The sequence below is a fragment of the Bubalus kerabau genome, chromosome 10 (genome assembly GCF_029407905.1).
Source record: "Bubalus kerabau isolate K-KA32 ecotype Philippines breed swamp buffalo chromosome 10, PCC_UOA_SB_1v2, whole genome shotgun sequence".
Classification (NCBI taxonomy): Eukaryota; Metazoa; Chordata; class Mammalia; order Artiodactyla; family Bovidae; genus Bubalus; species Bubalus kerabau.
In genome coordinates this window covers 93,251,725-93,267,408 of record NC_073633.1, presented here as the reverse complement: position 1 = coordinate 93,267,408, position 15,684 = coordinate 93,251,725, and the positions used below count along the sequence as shown (strand labels likewise).

At 47.8% G+C, this 15,684-nt stretch overlaps 1 protein-coding gene across 1 annotated transcript in view; it reads right to left on the bottom strand.

Annotated features, from left to right (window-relative positions):
* Window positions 1–15,167, bottom strand: part of LRRC74A (leucine rich repeat containing 74A) — a 28,802-nt gene extending 13,635 nt beyond the window's left edge. Inside the window, exons 1-7 of the mRNA XM_055539025.1 lie at window positions 15,131–15,167; window positions 13,501–13,629; window positions 10,476–10,648; window positions 7,303–7,410; window positions 6,157–6,253; window positions 2,846–2,895; window positions 2,411–2,492 (exon numbers count right to left, since the gene is read on the bottom strand). Coding sequence (XP_055395000.1) covers window positions 2,411–2,492; window positions 2,846–2,895; window positions 6,157–6,253; window positions 7,303–7,410; window positions 10,476–10,648; window positions 13,501–13,629; window positions 15,131–15,167 — 676 coding nt within the window. The remainder of the gene's footprint in view (window positions 1–2,410; window positions 2,493–2,845; window positions 2,896–6,156; window positions 6,254–7,302; window positions 7,411–10,475; window positions 10,649–13,500; window positions 13,630–15,130) is intronic.
* Between the last annotated feature and the right edge of the window lie 517 nt (window positions 15,168–15,684).

The window sequence follows — 15,684 nt, the reverse complement described above, 5'->3', positions numbered from 1 at the left end:
GCCACGTCTCAGTGGAGCGCCTGGAGTTGCTTACATGGCCATTTTCACTTCTTTGTATCTCATTTTCAACTCAATGCACTCCAGTTGGGTTTGCATACCCCCTCACTAGTTATTTCCATGCTGGCAAGTCCTGTGGTCACTTTTCTGTCTTCTTATTTGATCTCTAAACAGTACTTCACCCAGCTGACCACCTCCCCCTTCTTGAAAATACTCCCCACCACGTGGCTCCTTGGTACCTCACTTTCCCTGCTATTTGACTCATCACTCCCACTCCAGCTCCTCCTCCTCTGTGACCCCTTAAAATGTTGGAGTGACCCCGGGGGCAGTAGGATGGCCCCCTACTCAACTCTGTCTGCACTCTTCGCCTGGACGACCTCATCTGGACATGTAGCCGTGGCTTTAAATACCTCGCAAATATGTTTCCAGTTCTGACCTGTTCTCCACACTCTAAACTGACCCAGCAAACCACCTTCCTGACATCTCCGTGTCGGCGTCAAATGGGCATTGAAAGCCCTTCCTGGACGAAAGCAGACACCTTGACTCCTAACTCCTGCCCCTCTGTACTGTGACTCCCTGAGTTCCCCCCACTGAGTAAACACCACCTCCATCTCACCAGGAACTGAAACAAAAGAATCATGAATCTATCTTTATCTCTCCCTTACCCTCCCTCTTCACATCAGCAAGGCCTTTTGGCTTTACTTCCGGAGCATATTCTGAATCCATCCCCTCCGTGAGCCCCCTGGCTGAGCTCACGCTGTGGTCCTGTCCCGGGCACCACGCCTCCCTCCTCCCCTCCTGTCCTCCTCAGATGCAGGAGTCACAGAGAGGGTCTGAGTCTCCCAGCCGTCCCTCATCATTCCCACGCTCACATCCTTTGTGACATGCCATGCGTTGAATGAAACCCAGGCTCTGTGGGTGTCGTGGCTCCAACAGCCCGACATGAGGGGCTGCCTGCCACCTCAACGACCTCTCCGCCTTCCATTCTCCTCACCTGTCCCCTGTGCTTCAGCCACACTGTTGCCCCAAGTTCCTCAAACAGGCTTTCTTCCTGGAAAGCTATATAGCATGGCTGTTTCTTCTTTTACATTCAGGTTTCAACAAAGAGCCACTTTCCCTGGGCAGTTTCCTCTCCCCTCCCCATCTAGATGAGTACTTGGTCCCCACTGCTAGGAGTCCTCTCTGCTTCTATTCATTTCCCCAGGAGTGAACATTTAGTTTGTTTTTCCCCCCCTTTTATAACACTTTTGTTATAATGAACCTCCTCGGACAGCTCTCTCTGTATGCATGAGACCTTCTCTGAGACACCTATAGAGGTGAACTGCGTCATAGAATATATACATTTCCAATATATTACTGCTGCTGCTGCTAAGTCGCTTCAGTAGTGTCTGACTCTTTGCGACCCTATAGATGGCAGCCCACCAGGCTCCCCCGTCCCTGGGATTCTCCAGCTAAGAACACTGGAGTGGGTTGCCATTTCCTTCTCTAATGCATGAAAGTTAAAAGTGAAAGTGAAGTTGCTCCGTCGTGTCTGACTCTTTGCGACCCCATGGACTGTAGCCCACCAGGCTCCTCTGTCCACGGGATTTTCCAGGCAAGAGTACTGGAGTGGGTTGCCATTGCCTTCTCTGTAATATATATTACTAAATGTAGTCAAATTGTTCTCCAAAGTGCCTTTATCTAGCAGACTTGTGAATGTCCCTATTTTTTGTTCGGTTTCACTGCCATTGATATTCTCTGATGGGAAATCGTTACAGCTCTGCTAGATGACAAAGGAGATCTGTTTGCGGTTTTCTTTTGGATGTTTTTAATTACTGAAGAGTGCGGACACTTGGTTTTCTTTGGTCACTGTCCATATGCTTTGGCCAGTTTTTTTTTTTTTTTTTACTGGGAGTATTTATCATATTTATCACTGCCTAATTGAGCTAGAGAACCTTTCGTCAGTATTCTGAACAGTAATCTTGTATATTTTACAAATGTTCTACATTTCTACTCCCTAACGAGCGCGTGTCTTCTGTCATTGCCCCACGATTCCTTTTATCATCTGAAAGTTTTCAACTTCACTGTTGCCAAATGTATGAATCGTTTTTGCTGCAGTTTCTGCCCACTGTTTTGTTACAGTGTGTGCCCATTTCTGTTTACTAATCTTTAGCCTCCCTGAGGTCATCTCTCTGTATTACTTCTCATAGAAACAAGTTACTTCTATGTTATTCTAATCTAATCATTTTGAAGTTTTTTTACTTCCCACATTCAGATGTTTGCTCCCTTCAAAATGAATTTGGGGTATCGTTTCCATTGCTTCTTATAATCAGAACTGTCAATAACAATAAAGAAACAGGAGACGAGCTCTGACAAGCCATCCTACCCTACGTCCCTCCCTTTTCTGGGCCCCTCCCTTTGCAGCAGGACTCACCTAGCATCTGCCCCAGGTACGCGCCTGCCTTGTCACAGAATTTGTTGTGACTGAGATCCAGTGATTTAATTCTGTAATTGTTCTAGAGAAAGAAACAGGGCAGAGAGAGGTGATTTTTGTCTTCTCTGTCTTCTCTGCAAATGCCTCACTTCGAGCACTGCGATGGGGCCCGCGTATGCCGAAAATTAAGTAGGCTAGTGTTCTTAGACGGAGGACAGTTCATTTCCTGTACAACTGTTGATGACTGCTAGGAGAATTTAGCACCATCCAAACAGTCCTACCAATTGCTGAGGCTTTTGATAGGACTGGAGTCTGAACACTCAGCAGCTCCCTATACCAGGCAAGTGGCCTCACTCCTTCCTGACGCTCAGAGCCACCCATGTCCCAGCAGCATCGCTCACGGGGCTGGCCGCAACCACACCCCTGCCTTCTTACCGACAAGGCTTGACAGAACAGCTCTGCAGATTCTTCCTTGAAGTTATTCCCTGCAGTGAAGGAGGGGGTGCATTAGCAACATTCTTCAGACTAAGGCTCCCTAACCCTCCATATCTTAGTCCTGCTAGTGTCTTGCCTTTGGAACAATCGGACATAGAAAAGGTGGCAAGTCCAGCAAGGACATACTGTATAGCATGTGGAACTCTTCTCAGTGTTACGTGGCAGCCTGGATGGGCAGTGGGTTTGGGCAAATGCTTAAAGCAGTGTTTGGGCACAGAGGCACACACGGGGAGAAAGGCAGCTCATTACCATCTCTTTAGTGCTCCTTCCCTTCTCTCTCTGCCATGACTGTGCAAGGAGTTTCAGGAGTTGGTACACCATGCTCTGAGCCTCCACTGATAACATCAACCCCTGGCCTTGTGCCTAAACTCTGTGATGTTCTAAAAATGCTAATTCAAGTCTAAGCAGCAGAGGTGGGCCTGGAGAGATGAATGAGTCACTTACCATGTGTGCAAAATCGAAGAGGTGCCAAAAATCTCAGCAATTGCGATGAATAAAATCTTAATAGTTTAAAATCCAAATCAATGTAAAAACATCTATGATGAACCAGAGTTTAAATAAAAGCAGGATCTGACTCTGTACTTCATTCCAATCTGTCCCTGTGGGATCCTGTGGTTTATTTAAAGTGTTGATATTTTTCTTCACCCACGGATTTATCTTTGTATTAATTTTGGCTTTTAAAAATGTTGCTTTAAGATGTTATTTACTTGGTTACTGAGTTTTCTGTTGCCCCTTAAGTTCTGCGGCTGAGGCGAGTGCCTTCCTTGTCTTATCCTAGCCCTGGCCCTGCTAAGGAATCCATTGATAAAACACTGGTGATTTGCGGGGAATAGATGACACAAATTCTTATCCCCAAATTTCTCCTTGAAAGTTTAATAAACCGTATGTCTCTAGCACTGAGAAAGCGCTTGGCACGTAGCAGGTGCTCAGTTAATCCTGAATGAATGAATGAATGAATCCATTGAAACACAAATACGTCCTTGGTTGTTTCTGGCACCAGTACAATGAAATGAGATGACAATCTAGTCCATGTAGAAACTTATGTGATCTGTTACTCAAATTGTTGTATTTATACTATTTGTTACCTGTCCTACATCGGCTGTAAGAAATTATTTGGAAGATAGATGAAAAATACAGATTCTTAGCCTTTCCCCCTAAAGATTCTGACTTAGCAGCCTGGGATAGGGCTGGGAAGTTCGTGTTTTTGCAAATAACTTTCTGGATTAATGTTATATTAGAGGTCTTAGCCAATACAACCAAAAAACTCTCCAGGAGCCATAAATACTGGAAAGAAGAGACAAAAACTTCCATTGTTTGCAGACATTATCACCTACATAAATAATCTAAGAATATTAACAAAATGTCAGAACTAGTAAGATAATTCAATAAAATGATTGACAATAGGCTCAATGTACAAAAATTAATAGCTCTCATGCTGTTGCTGCTGCTGCTGCTGCTAAGTCACTTCAGTTGTATCCAACTCTGTGCGACCCCAAAGACGGCAGCCCACCAGGCTCCCTCCGTCCCTAGGATTCTCCAGGCAAGAACACTGGAGTGGGTTGCCATTTCCTTCACCAATGCATGAAAGTGAAAAGTGAAAGTGAAGTCCCTCAGTCGTGTCCGACTCTTAGTGACCCCATGGACTGTAGCCCACCAGGCTCCTCCGTCCATGGGATTTTCCAGGCAAGAGTACTGGAGTGGGGTGCCATTGCCTTCTCCGATACCAGGAATAAAGTAATTAGAAAAAGTGGTAGAAAAAACATTCTATTCTCATAAGAATGAAATGATAAAGACCTCAACATAAAGCTAATATGAAATATGCATGACTAATAATGAAATAAAACTATAACAATTTATTGAAGAACATAAAAAACCTGATGAAACCAAGTTCTTAAATGAAGCTACTCAATATTTTGAATATGTCAGTTCTTTCCTGAATTAACCTAGAATATTAAATATAACTCCAACCAAAATCCCAATAAGTTTTTTTAATAGAACTTGACAAAATGATTTAAAAATTCACCTGGAGGAGAAACTGTCCAGGAATAGCCAAGATTACTTTGAAAAAAGGTCAAACTTTGTCCACTCAAATATTAAACACATTATTGTTGTTGTTTAGTCACTAAGTCATGTATGACTCTTTTGCAGTCCCATGGACTGCAGCCTACCAGGTTCTGTCAGTGGGATTTCCCAGGTTGGAATACTGGAGTGGGTTGCTGTTTCCTTCTCCAGGGTATTTTCTCAACCCAGGGATCAGAACCTGTGTCTCCTGCATTGCAGGTGGATTCTTGCACTGCAGAGCCACTGGGGAAGCTCAAACATATTAAAATATCTAATATAAGCATATAAGTATAAAACTAATATATTGAATGTTACATACTTGATATATTTTATAAATTTCAACTAATTATAACATATTATAATTTAAATATTTTAAACAAATACTAAAACAGTACAATGTTGACATAGAAATAGCTAAATGAAATGGGATAGAGACTCTAGAAAGGAATCTATATTTATATGGCAGGAGACCCAGGATCGATCCCTGGGTCGGGAAGCTCCCCTGGAAAAGGGAATGGCAACCCACTCTAGTATTCTTGCCTGGAGAATTCCATGGTCACAGGAGCATGGTGGGTTACAGTCCATGGGGTTGCAAAGAGTCACACATGACTGACTAACACACAGTTTAATATATGTTAAAATGGCATTCAAGTTAGTCAGTAAAGGGTAAGTTATTCAATTAACGAAGCTGGGCACTTGGCTATGAATTTTAGCCAGGTGAAAATAACACGTAGGACTTCTACCTAACGCCATGAACAAAAATAAATTCCAGATATATTAAAGATCTTTGTGGGAAAAATTACAAAAATATTTGAAGAAAATAAAAGAAAATACTTTAAAATCTGAAGTAGGAAACAGTTTTTAAGCAAGACTACAAAAATCAAAACTGTAAAAGAAAAGACTGATGAACTTGACAACAGTAAATATACAAACTTTTATATTAGAAAGCGCCAGGCGTGAGTGCTAAGTCGCTTCCGTGGAGTTTGAGTCTTTGCTGCCCCAGGGACTGCAGCCCACCAGGCTCCTCGGTCCATGGAATTCTCCAGGCAAGAATACTGGAGGGGGTTGCCATTTCCTTCTCCAGGGGGTCTTCCCCACTCTGGGACTGAACCTGTGTCTCTTGAGTCTCCTGTATTGGCAGGCAGTTTCTTAACCACTAGTACCACGTGGGAAGCCCTTCATAGGCTCACCTGAAAGCTGAAGACTGAAAAGCGAGGAGGTGTTATTCTGGAGGAACTCGGAGAGGATTCTGGCCCCCTCCAAGCCGAGATCATTGTCGGAAACATTCTAAAAGGCAAGAGAACACTTCTGTATGTAAAAATCCCACCAAAGGGCCCTGGTTAACAAATGATGGGGGATGGGGGCTTACTTGAGGCCTGTCCTAAGGGCATAAGGTTGGGGTAGAGAGAGCAGGTGTTAGGTCAAAGGACTGGAAGGGTTAGGGAGATTAAAAGGAGGAGGAGGAGGAGAAAGAGGAGGAGGAGGAGGAGGAGAAAGAGGTAGAAGAGGAGGAGAGGACCCCTGGTTTTTCTGATGTTTCATGGCGAGGCCCTAGGCTGGTCTCAATTCTCTGAAGCTGACCTCAAAGACTCCCCCCACCCTCCCCAGTTTTGCCCTGGTATTTTAGATAAGCACATTGCATTTTTTTTTTTTGGAAACCCAAGATAACTATTTGGAGGGTTTAGTATGAAACAATTGATAAACAAATTAAGAGTAAGCAATTATTGTAATTCCCTTCACTGGTTCCTGAAGCATGAATTACTGTGCTCGGAAGAAATTGGGGTATAAATGGACACAGTCCATTCAGGCTAATGGGAGGGATTTTACATAACTTTGCCATTATTATCTTGGTCGTTTTTCCCCCTTCTTTTTTTAAGTTTTAAAACTGTAGTAAAATAGACGTACACAACGTTTGCCATCCTAACCATTTTGAAGGGTACAGCTCAGTGGGCTGAAGTACACTCACGCTGGTGTCCAACCATCGCCAATCATCTATCTCTGGACGCATTGTATTTTATGAAATTATCTCGTGACTTTATTTTCTTTAAGAAAGTTCACGTTAAGGCAACTCTAAAGAAGTTTGTCCATTTAGGGACTTGTGAGGTCAGATGGAAATAGGTTCTCAGGGTTTCCTATGCCCATGGGGAACGCAGAGTCCCTGGTCAGCCTCTTAGGTGTGGAACTTCCTCTGAGAAGTCACTTCTAGTGGGGAGGAGCCCCCAGATTGAGAGCAGAAAGCCTGGAGGCTGGGCTCGGGTAGGGGTCTCTGGCTTGTCTCGAGTGGCTTCTGAGGCCCTGAGTGTGGAGGTAGGAACAGGCAGGACCGGGCACAGCACCATCTCCTGCAGGTAGTAGTTTTCCTGCAGCATCTCCACCAGGCTCAGGATACCCTCCTCCATGATGCAGTTGTCCGCCAGCTCCAGCGTGAGGACAGTCGTGTTGGACTTCAGCCACCACAAGGGGAGGGGGAGAGAGAGAAAGATGGACGGTGACAGAGTCAGTTCCCTGCCTTTGCCCAGAACCCATCAGCCCTCTTGAACATCCTGGCTGTGTCAGAGGGTATGGAGGTGCGGGCTAGCAGTTCTGGAGGAGTGGCTAGCAACAGGGGAATAAGGCAGGGCTACTGCCATTCCCATGAGTTTTGTTCGTGGCTGTTGCTTCGTCACTAAGTCATGTCCGACTCTTTGAGACCCCTGGTGGACTGCAGCCCGCCAGGCTCCTCTGTCCACGGGATTTCCCAGGCAAGAGTACTGGAGTGGGTTGCCATTTCCCTACTCCAGGGGATCTTCTTAACGCAGGGATTGAGCCCGTGTCTCCTGCATTGGCAGGTGGTTCTTCACCACTGGCCCACCAGGGAAGTTTTGCTAGGACATGCTTCTTCTGGGCACCTCCTTTCCCAACAAGGGATTCCCAGGGGGGATTTAGAAGGGGGACATGACAACAGAGTCCTGCAAAGGGGAAGGCACAAGGGTGAGGGGAACAGATTTTAACCATTTAGCCTCGAGGAGAGAGGCCTGTGACCTACTCCAGGATTAAGGAGAAAGTGATACATTTCAGTTCAGTTCAGTCGCTCAGTCGTGTCCGACTCTTTGTGACCCCATGGACGGTAGCTCGCCAGGCCTCCCTGGTACATTTAAGAACGGTATTTAAGCCTAACGCATCTCCTGTGCCATCTTGCTCAGAGGCCTCTCTTCTAGTTTAGGCTTAAGGTTTATCTGGACTCTCTGACAGTCAGGATGTTGCCTCAAGGCTGTTTGGAGGGAACTGGAGCTTAAATACTTTCCTAATTAATTTTTATGGGAGTATAATTGCTTTACAATGTTGTGTTAGTTTGTGCTGTACAACAAAGTGAGTCAGCAATAGCCCCTCTTTTTTGGAGTTCCTTCCCATGTAGGTCACTACAGAGCATTCAGTAGAGCTCCCTGTGCAATAGCGTATGGTCTCATTAGTTATCTGTTTTATACATGGTATCAATAGTGTATGTATTGCAATGCCAATCTCCCAATTCTTGCCCACGCCCTTCTCCTTTGGTACTGATACGTATTAGAACCTAAATCTTAAATCAATATCTACATGCAAGCTAGTCTGCATTCCCACAGGGAACAAGGCAAGTGGAAATGACTAGCATTGCAGCAAGAGGGACTGGGGTTAGCTCTAACCACAACTTCTGTCCTTCCCTTCCCCACCTCGTTCCCTGTGCAGAAAGGCAGAGAGAACAGATTCATCTTTGGATCTGAGCACTTTTGAAGCGCCCAAAGCCACGAGAGAAGTAGAATGTGGTAGGAGCTCTTGTCTCAAGCAAAGGGAGAGTGTCACAGAGCGAATTACAGCCACGCAGGGAGGTCCTCCGGGGCCTTCAGGAAGTGTCTTCTGGCCTCAGCTCTCTGCGGGGTGGGGGTGGTGGAGGCAAAGCTCAGGGGCCCTCCCAGTCTAGGCGTCATTTAGCAGAAACTGGGACTGAAGGGCCACTTTCAGTGTCGTTCTGGGGGCCAGCACAGCGTGTGGTGCCGCGGGTGGGCCCGATCGCCAAGTCCATCCACATTCATTTCACAAGGACGAGTATCTATTTGTCACCCTCTGTGCCAGCTGCCCAGGAAACAGGGATAAACAGAAACCATCCCTCCTCTGCAGGGGGTCCACAGCTCACTAAGTCCAGGGGCATGGAGATTGGCGGAGGAGGGATAGATCCCAGGAAGTATGAAAATGACCCCTCCTATCGGGGCGCTCTTCATCTAAGCCAGGGGAGAGCATGACATGTGAGAAGTTCAACTGTACCAGAGATATCAGTAATAATTAAACGTTCAGTCCATGGGAATGTCACAATGATTAATTGTCAAAGGGGTGATACAGAGAATCAGAGAAGAAAAACTCCCCCTAAACAGAAACTGCTGTTCCTGAGAGCCAAGCCGCCCAAGTCCTGAGTGGATTTCATTATATTCTATTTTTTTTTCCCCACGAAGCTCATGAGGTAATGGTGCATTCCTAACACTTCATTAATCAGTCTTTCAATGCTCCATAAATTTCAAGATGGCTTTGTTCTTTCTCTGCTCTTCCCTCCCTTCCCTCCTCCTCCTGAGGGTCACGTTCAGTGACTTCTTAATGAGCACGCACTAAGGGCAAATGCTGTTATAGATTCAAAAATGAGTGTTTTTTTTTTTAAATCAAACTTTTTCTTTGCTGTCCTAAGTGAACAAACAGCGTTATACTGACATACACCTGTTACATTGTCTGTTTTCCTGAGATGGAGTCAGTTGTGCATACGGAACGCTATACAGTAAGTTCAAGGTCAAGTCCTTGTTCACTCATGCCAAGCTGAGCGAGAACATTATTCCTGTGGGAAAACAGGATTCACTCTGCAGTGTGATCTTGAAGAATTACACCTAATATTGCAAAAGGCAGACATGGAATGGCTCAGTAGTGAACTCATTTATCGCAAAGGTGAGCTTCGGAATGGAGACCTGGCTGATATTTTGTCTCGTGTTTCTGCACTAGCATTTGGGCCCTTGCCCAGATCAGTTGCTTTTCCAGTGTCCACAGCCTTGTGCCTTTGCTTCCTGGATATGAAAGAACACAGACTTTCAAGGTCTGGGTCTCTAGTAACCTCTTTCTTAGGAGCTAATGGGCATCCATGCCTATTGGGGAAATAGCTGATAGTGATGCAGAGTCTGGGATTCCAGGTGGTTCAGTGGTAAACAATTGGCCTGCCATGCAGGAAATGAAGGTTTGATCCCTGGATTGGGAAGATCCCCTGGAGAAGGAAATGGAACCCACTCCTGTATTCTTGCTGGAAAATCCCATGGACAGAGGAGCCTGGCAGGCTGCAGTCCATGGGGTCATAAATGAGTTGGAGATGACTAAGCAGCTAAACAATACCATGCAGAGCCTAGGGCAAGGTGGGCAAAGAGGTGGCAACTCAGGTCCCACAGTAGGGCTCTCTGACTCTTGGGCCCACCACCCTGTCAAGCCCCCAACTCTGCCAGGCTTCATGTGCCCACACTGGCATGCTCACCACCAGGGCTATAGCAATAGCCTTGGTTCCGTTGGGGCCCAGCCCATGGTGGTTGAGGTTTATGTAGGACTCCTCCATGTTCCGGATGAAGTAGGAGACGGGCACTACGCCCACCAGTTTGCAGGCCTCCAGGTACAGCTCCTTTTGTCCAGTGGTGAAAAATTTCTCGGTATCTGCAAAAAAATAAAAAGATGCCAGAGGAAGAAGTGGAGTTTCTCTTCTTCCTTTGCATTATCTTCCTGCTAACCCAGACCACATTTGATTCTGACTGGTGTCCTCTCTGCCTGAGGGTCTGATCCTATGCGTGTATGTTCCTCCAACTGGAAGGTCAGCCCGTGGTGGGAGACTCTGACTCCAGAAAACCCCATGGGGACGTTTCCCTTTGGTAAGAGAGAAGGTCCCTGGTTTTAGACTCCAAACTACCTGGAAGAAACGATGTGCTTCACCTCCACCTTCCCAGGTTGACTGCGAAAGGGTGTGTAAGGGTGACCTTGAGGATGTGTGAGCCCGTCTGTGCCCACCTGGGGACACCTTTGAAAGGCCAGCCAGGGAAAAACCTGGTGGTTTGTTGACAGTTGAGGGAGCTTCCACCGCAGTTTTAGTTTCACTGTGCCCAGTCGTGTCTGACTCTTCTGTGACCCCATGGACGGTAGCCCACCAAGGTCCTCTGTCCATGGAATTTTCCAGGCAAGAACACTGGAGTGGGTTGCCATTTCCTCCTCCAGGGGATCGTCCCGACCCAGGGATCAAACCCGCATCTCTGTATCTCCTGTATCGGCAGGTGGATTCTTTACTACTAGTGCCATCTGGGAAGCCTTTAGTTTCATTACCACTGTTAAAATGTGAGCCACAAAGATTTATGAAAGATTTAGAGAACTCCCAACTAGGAAAAGCCCAAGTAGGATGCAGTGGGCTTCTGTATGTGCAAGAATGAAAAGATCCCCAAATCCATTGGAAACAAATACACTTGGGGGCTGGGGACTCAGTTCCTTGGACTTTAGACTAGCCTGGCTAGTGGGCAGCGGGCGGTGGGCCTCCCTGGATTCTGGATGCCCCACGACCCTGTCCTCATTGAACAAGCTCCACTGATGCAGGGCTTCCCAGGGTCAGCTGGGGTCTAAGCCAGCATCTGTTTTCCCTTCACATCCCTGGGCCTTTGGCCAACCCACCCTAAACATTTCTAAGACGGACAACGAAAGCTTTGTTGGTGGAAGGACAACGTCTTTGCAAGCAAGTTGATTTTATAGGCATAGCTACAAATTGGCCTTCTTTTCCAGGTGATTGTAGACCAGGGGGTTTTTCGAGCTTCAGCACTATGGACATTTTGAATTGGATCATTCTCTTCTGTGAGGGACTGTTATGCGCAATGTAAAATATTTAGCAGGATGCTTTTCTTCATACATTTCTTTTTGGCTATGCCATGCAACTTGCGGGACCTTTCCCAACCAGGAATCGAACCCTGGTCAGGGAGTGTGGAGTCTTAACCACTGGACAACCAGGGAAGTCCCTGAGCAAGATTCTTGGTCTCTACCCATGAGATTCAAGTAGCATCTGCCCCCTCACCCCACCTCCAGTTTGCCAAGTGGTCCTTGGGGTGCAAAATAGCCTGTTGTACAGGAAGAGCAGAAGTAACGTCCCTCTTCTCTCGCTTCTGTTACCTCTCCACCAGCTTGCTATTCCTGCCCGGGCTCCTGTCTCGGGCCATCATGGGAGACTTCCTGCCCCATCCTCAGTATCTCAGCGCCAGCTGCTGGGGCGCTAGAAACTGGAGGAGCTGAGCCCTGAGTTTCTGTCCAACACAGAACTGTGGGGCCCAGATTCAGTCCTTAGAAGTTCCTGTTTGCCCAAGCAGGATAGGTAACCCGCAGCTTTGTCCTTGGAACTCACTCTTCTCTGTTGCAGTCCGCTGACCACTTCTAGCTGTATTCACTACAGTTATATTATCGAGGCCGTTTGCAACAGTGTTATCACTTGCTGGCCATGGGTGTGGGGAGGGGGAAAGAGATAGAAGCCGGAAACTGGGATGCAACCTCCATTGTTTCTATCTGACACCCCTCTGACCTTGTAAAATTGGGTGTTGCAATCAGCGTCAGCAGCAACCTTGAAGTGGGAAAGAAGTTAGAAAAGGGACAGCAGGATTCCCGGGGGGTGGCAGGAGGAGGTCTGTGTCGAGGGTGAGGTTGCAGGTTGACTATGAGGGGGAGGTGACTGTGCAGGGGAGCCACACAGCTGAATTCGGCAGAACAGCCTCGCCTGTGTGCCTGCAGCCACTGATCACAGTGCACCCCCCCAGCTCCGGAACACAGGTGAGGAAGGGGTTCAGTCTGGGGAGTCTGAGGCCAGCCCATCAGGCGGGGCCAGCATTGTTCTGGCTCTGCTTCCTGTGTCCTTTTTCCGCACCTCCTTCCTTGAGGGGACCGGGAGGGAGGAGAGGGTAGAGGTGATGTTTGCAATAACCCTCAGCCAGAGCCCCCTCCCCTTGCCCAGACACGCTTGGATTTGTTGAAGGAAAATGTGGGGCCCTCGACTGGGGGTAATAAGAACTCTCCTGTGAGAGAGGAAAGGCGCCAGCATGCCAGACGGGCCCCAAATCCTCCAGGGCCCCTGGGATATGGCATTCGGAGGGCGGATGGACCAGGTCGGGTGAACATGGGGTCAGCAGACGCTGGCAGACTTCTCGGCCACTTGCACAGTCTTTCTAAACCTCAGTTTCCTCCCCTGTAAAAGGCAGGTAAATAATGCCTACCTCCTGAAACTGGTACAAAGGTGATATAGAGGCCACTTGTGGAAACATTCAGAAAACCGGAAGCCCCTGCCCTTTTATTGGTCCAGCTTTCGACAAGCTGATGCAATGGGCATGGGGTAGCGGGGTCTCGAGGAGGATGAGGCATAACGCCGAGCACAGCCACATTCCCTCCACAGCATGTCCCTCCACGCAGAGCCTGGGTCGACGGCAGGGACCGATTTCTGCAGCTTCTGAGCAGGCAGGTGAACCACCCCTCGCCCCTCAAAGGCCTACACTCACCTTCGATCTCAAGATCTGTCTCTGAGCTCTCCCGGGCTGGTTTCTCTTTCTCAACAGCCACAGGGGCTTCAGCCTCACAGTAGAGTGTTTCGTTACTGCTCTGCAGTGCAGACACACTGTCGCTCTCATCTGGAAGAAAAACTCAGCTCCTTAATTCTGGAAACAAAAGCCATCAACCGGCCTTTCCCATGGAGGCCGGAACTGGCGTTCCTGCCCCTCTGTTTCACTCGTCGACGACCTGGGTCTTGGCTGCAGCCACTGACCCCAGCCTTATATGGCTCAAGCGTGCCCTCAGCCCTGTTGGGGGGCCCTCACCCTATGAGCCCTCCCTTCGCTGACACTGGGCAGCCTCCTGTGCTAACTGCCCTCCGTGTTTCCAGGAGGCTTGCCCCCGTCCCAGCCCCTGGGTTGGGCCAGCCTTGGATGTCGACTACTTGCTTCCTCTTTTCCTTCTTTGTGGCTTGGGTGGGGTTCAGGGTCTGCTTTACTCGTTCAGAGAAAGGACATGTACGGATGCGGAGGCTTCCTTATTGGCAGGCACAGAGGGCAAGGGGCAGGGCAGGGCATTTGACTTGGGTCAAATGTAAAATAAAATGGAACAGAAGCAGTCTCAGGGAACCAGAGGGCTAACTTGATTCCTAAGGATTTGACCTAGCTTCTCTTCCTTCCAATCCAAATTTATGACCATGAAGAAGGAAGAGCTTGCAAGTCTCCCTGGGTTGAGGGGGTGAGACTAATTGCTATGATTAAATACATGAGTCCTGGAATTTCCTCACACCATTCCCCTGCACTTGGTAGATGGGACTTTTCTGTCACTGGGCCTCTGATCTGGAACCAGTCCTGGGCTCCTTCCTACAAGCCACACACAAAGGTAGGGCTAGTCATGCCATGTCAGCAGGATGCAAAGGTCTGGGGAAGCCAGGTTGCACTACCAGGTGCCCTGTCAGAACTCAACCAATCTACTCTTTTAGGTGGGCTGAGCATTCATGGCAGGGGTCGCAAGTTTTGACCACCCAGGTTCTAAGAGAGTGGGGTTCCAAATAAGCTCAACGGAGATCTGTGTCTTTCTCAGCCCTTGTCCACAGACCCAAGCTCCAACATTTATTTCCCAGTCTGTAAGTCAAGGTCTGTGTGACAAGAGGTAGAAATATTAATAGCAGTGGTCTGACACTTAGAAGACATACAGCAGCTTAGCCATCAAACATAGGCATCGGAAAGTGATGGTGTCCTAATTTCTTCATTACACAATGTTGGAATTCCATCCAACCAGTGGAATGTTGCTAACTGTTGAACTGGCTCTCCAGAAAAAAGGAAAATCCTGATTTGTTAGCCAATGTAGTGATGTAAATATTCCCAACATGGCGGATTCCCAACTACCAACATGATATTAACCAGCTCACAGAATGAAAATTAAAGTCATCCAGAGCTGGTATGAGCTAGATCTAGCCCAGCATTGCATGAAACTCTCTCGCTCCCTGTTTGGCCAGCCCTGCAGTCATCACACATTATCCCAAATCTATGGGGTCCCAGGAGAAGAGGGAAGAGGGCTTCTGGGTCTGCACGGTCATTAGGCATTACACTTGAGGCAGCCATAAGGGCCCGAGTGGTGAGACATGGGACGCATTTTCACCTTTTGTCTCAGGCTCAAGAGGTTCGTCATTGTCCATGGTGCCAGGGCCCTCTCGGGGGCTGCTGCCAGCTTCTTGCCACCCTTCTTCTGCTTCCCTAAGAAGCTACCAGTCCATTCACCTCTGTCTCAAAATTTACGTACTCTGCCCTCACCCAGACAGATCTTAGGCAGGGAGCCTGTAGTTATCTTTCCATCCCAACAAGCCCTGGGGAGAGTGGGGTTTGGTGGGACGTGCCTGGATTTGACCCCAACTCTGTCTGGGAGAGGGAGCCACTTCCTAGGATCATCAGGGAGAGAGGTATAGCTCTATTCCTGGGAGCCCTGTTGAAAGGATGCCCACCCACCTGCAACTTTATGACTTAGGACCCACTTTCATTTCATCTTCAGCATTCCATGACCTCATGCAGTCATTGTGATCCATGTGGGTAGACCTGGTAACAGCGAGCCTCCCACCCTCTTGGTGACCCTGGCAGTCATCTTTTATGTCCACTGGGGCCAAGCCCAGGCTTGGTTGTAAGTGTGCAGGTGTTGTGGGGAGGAGCCTCTCAGTGGAG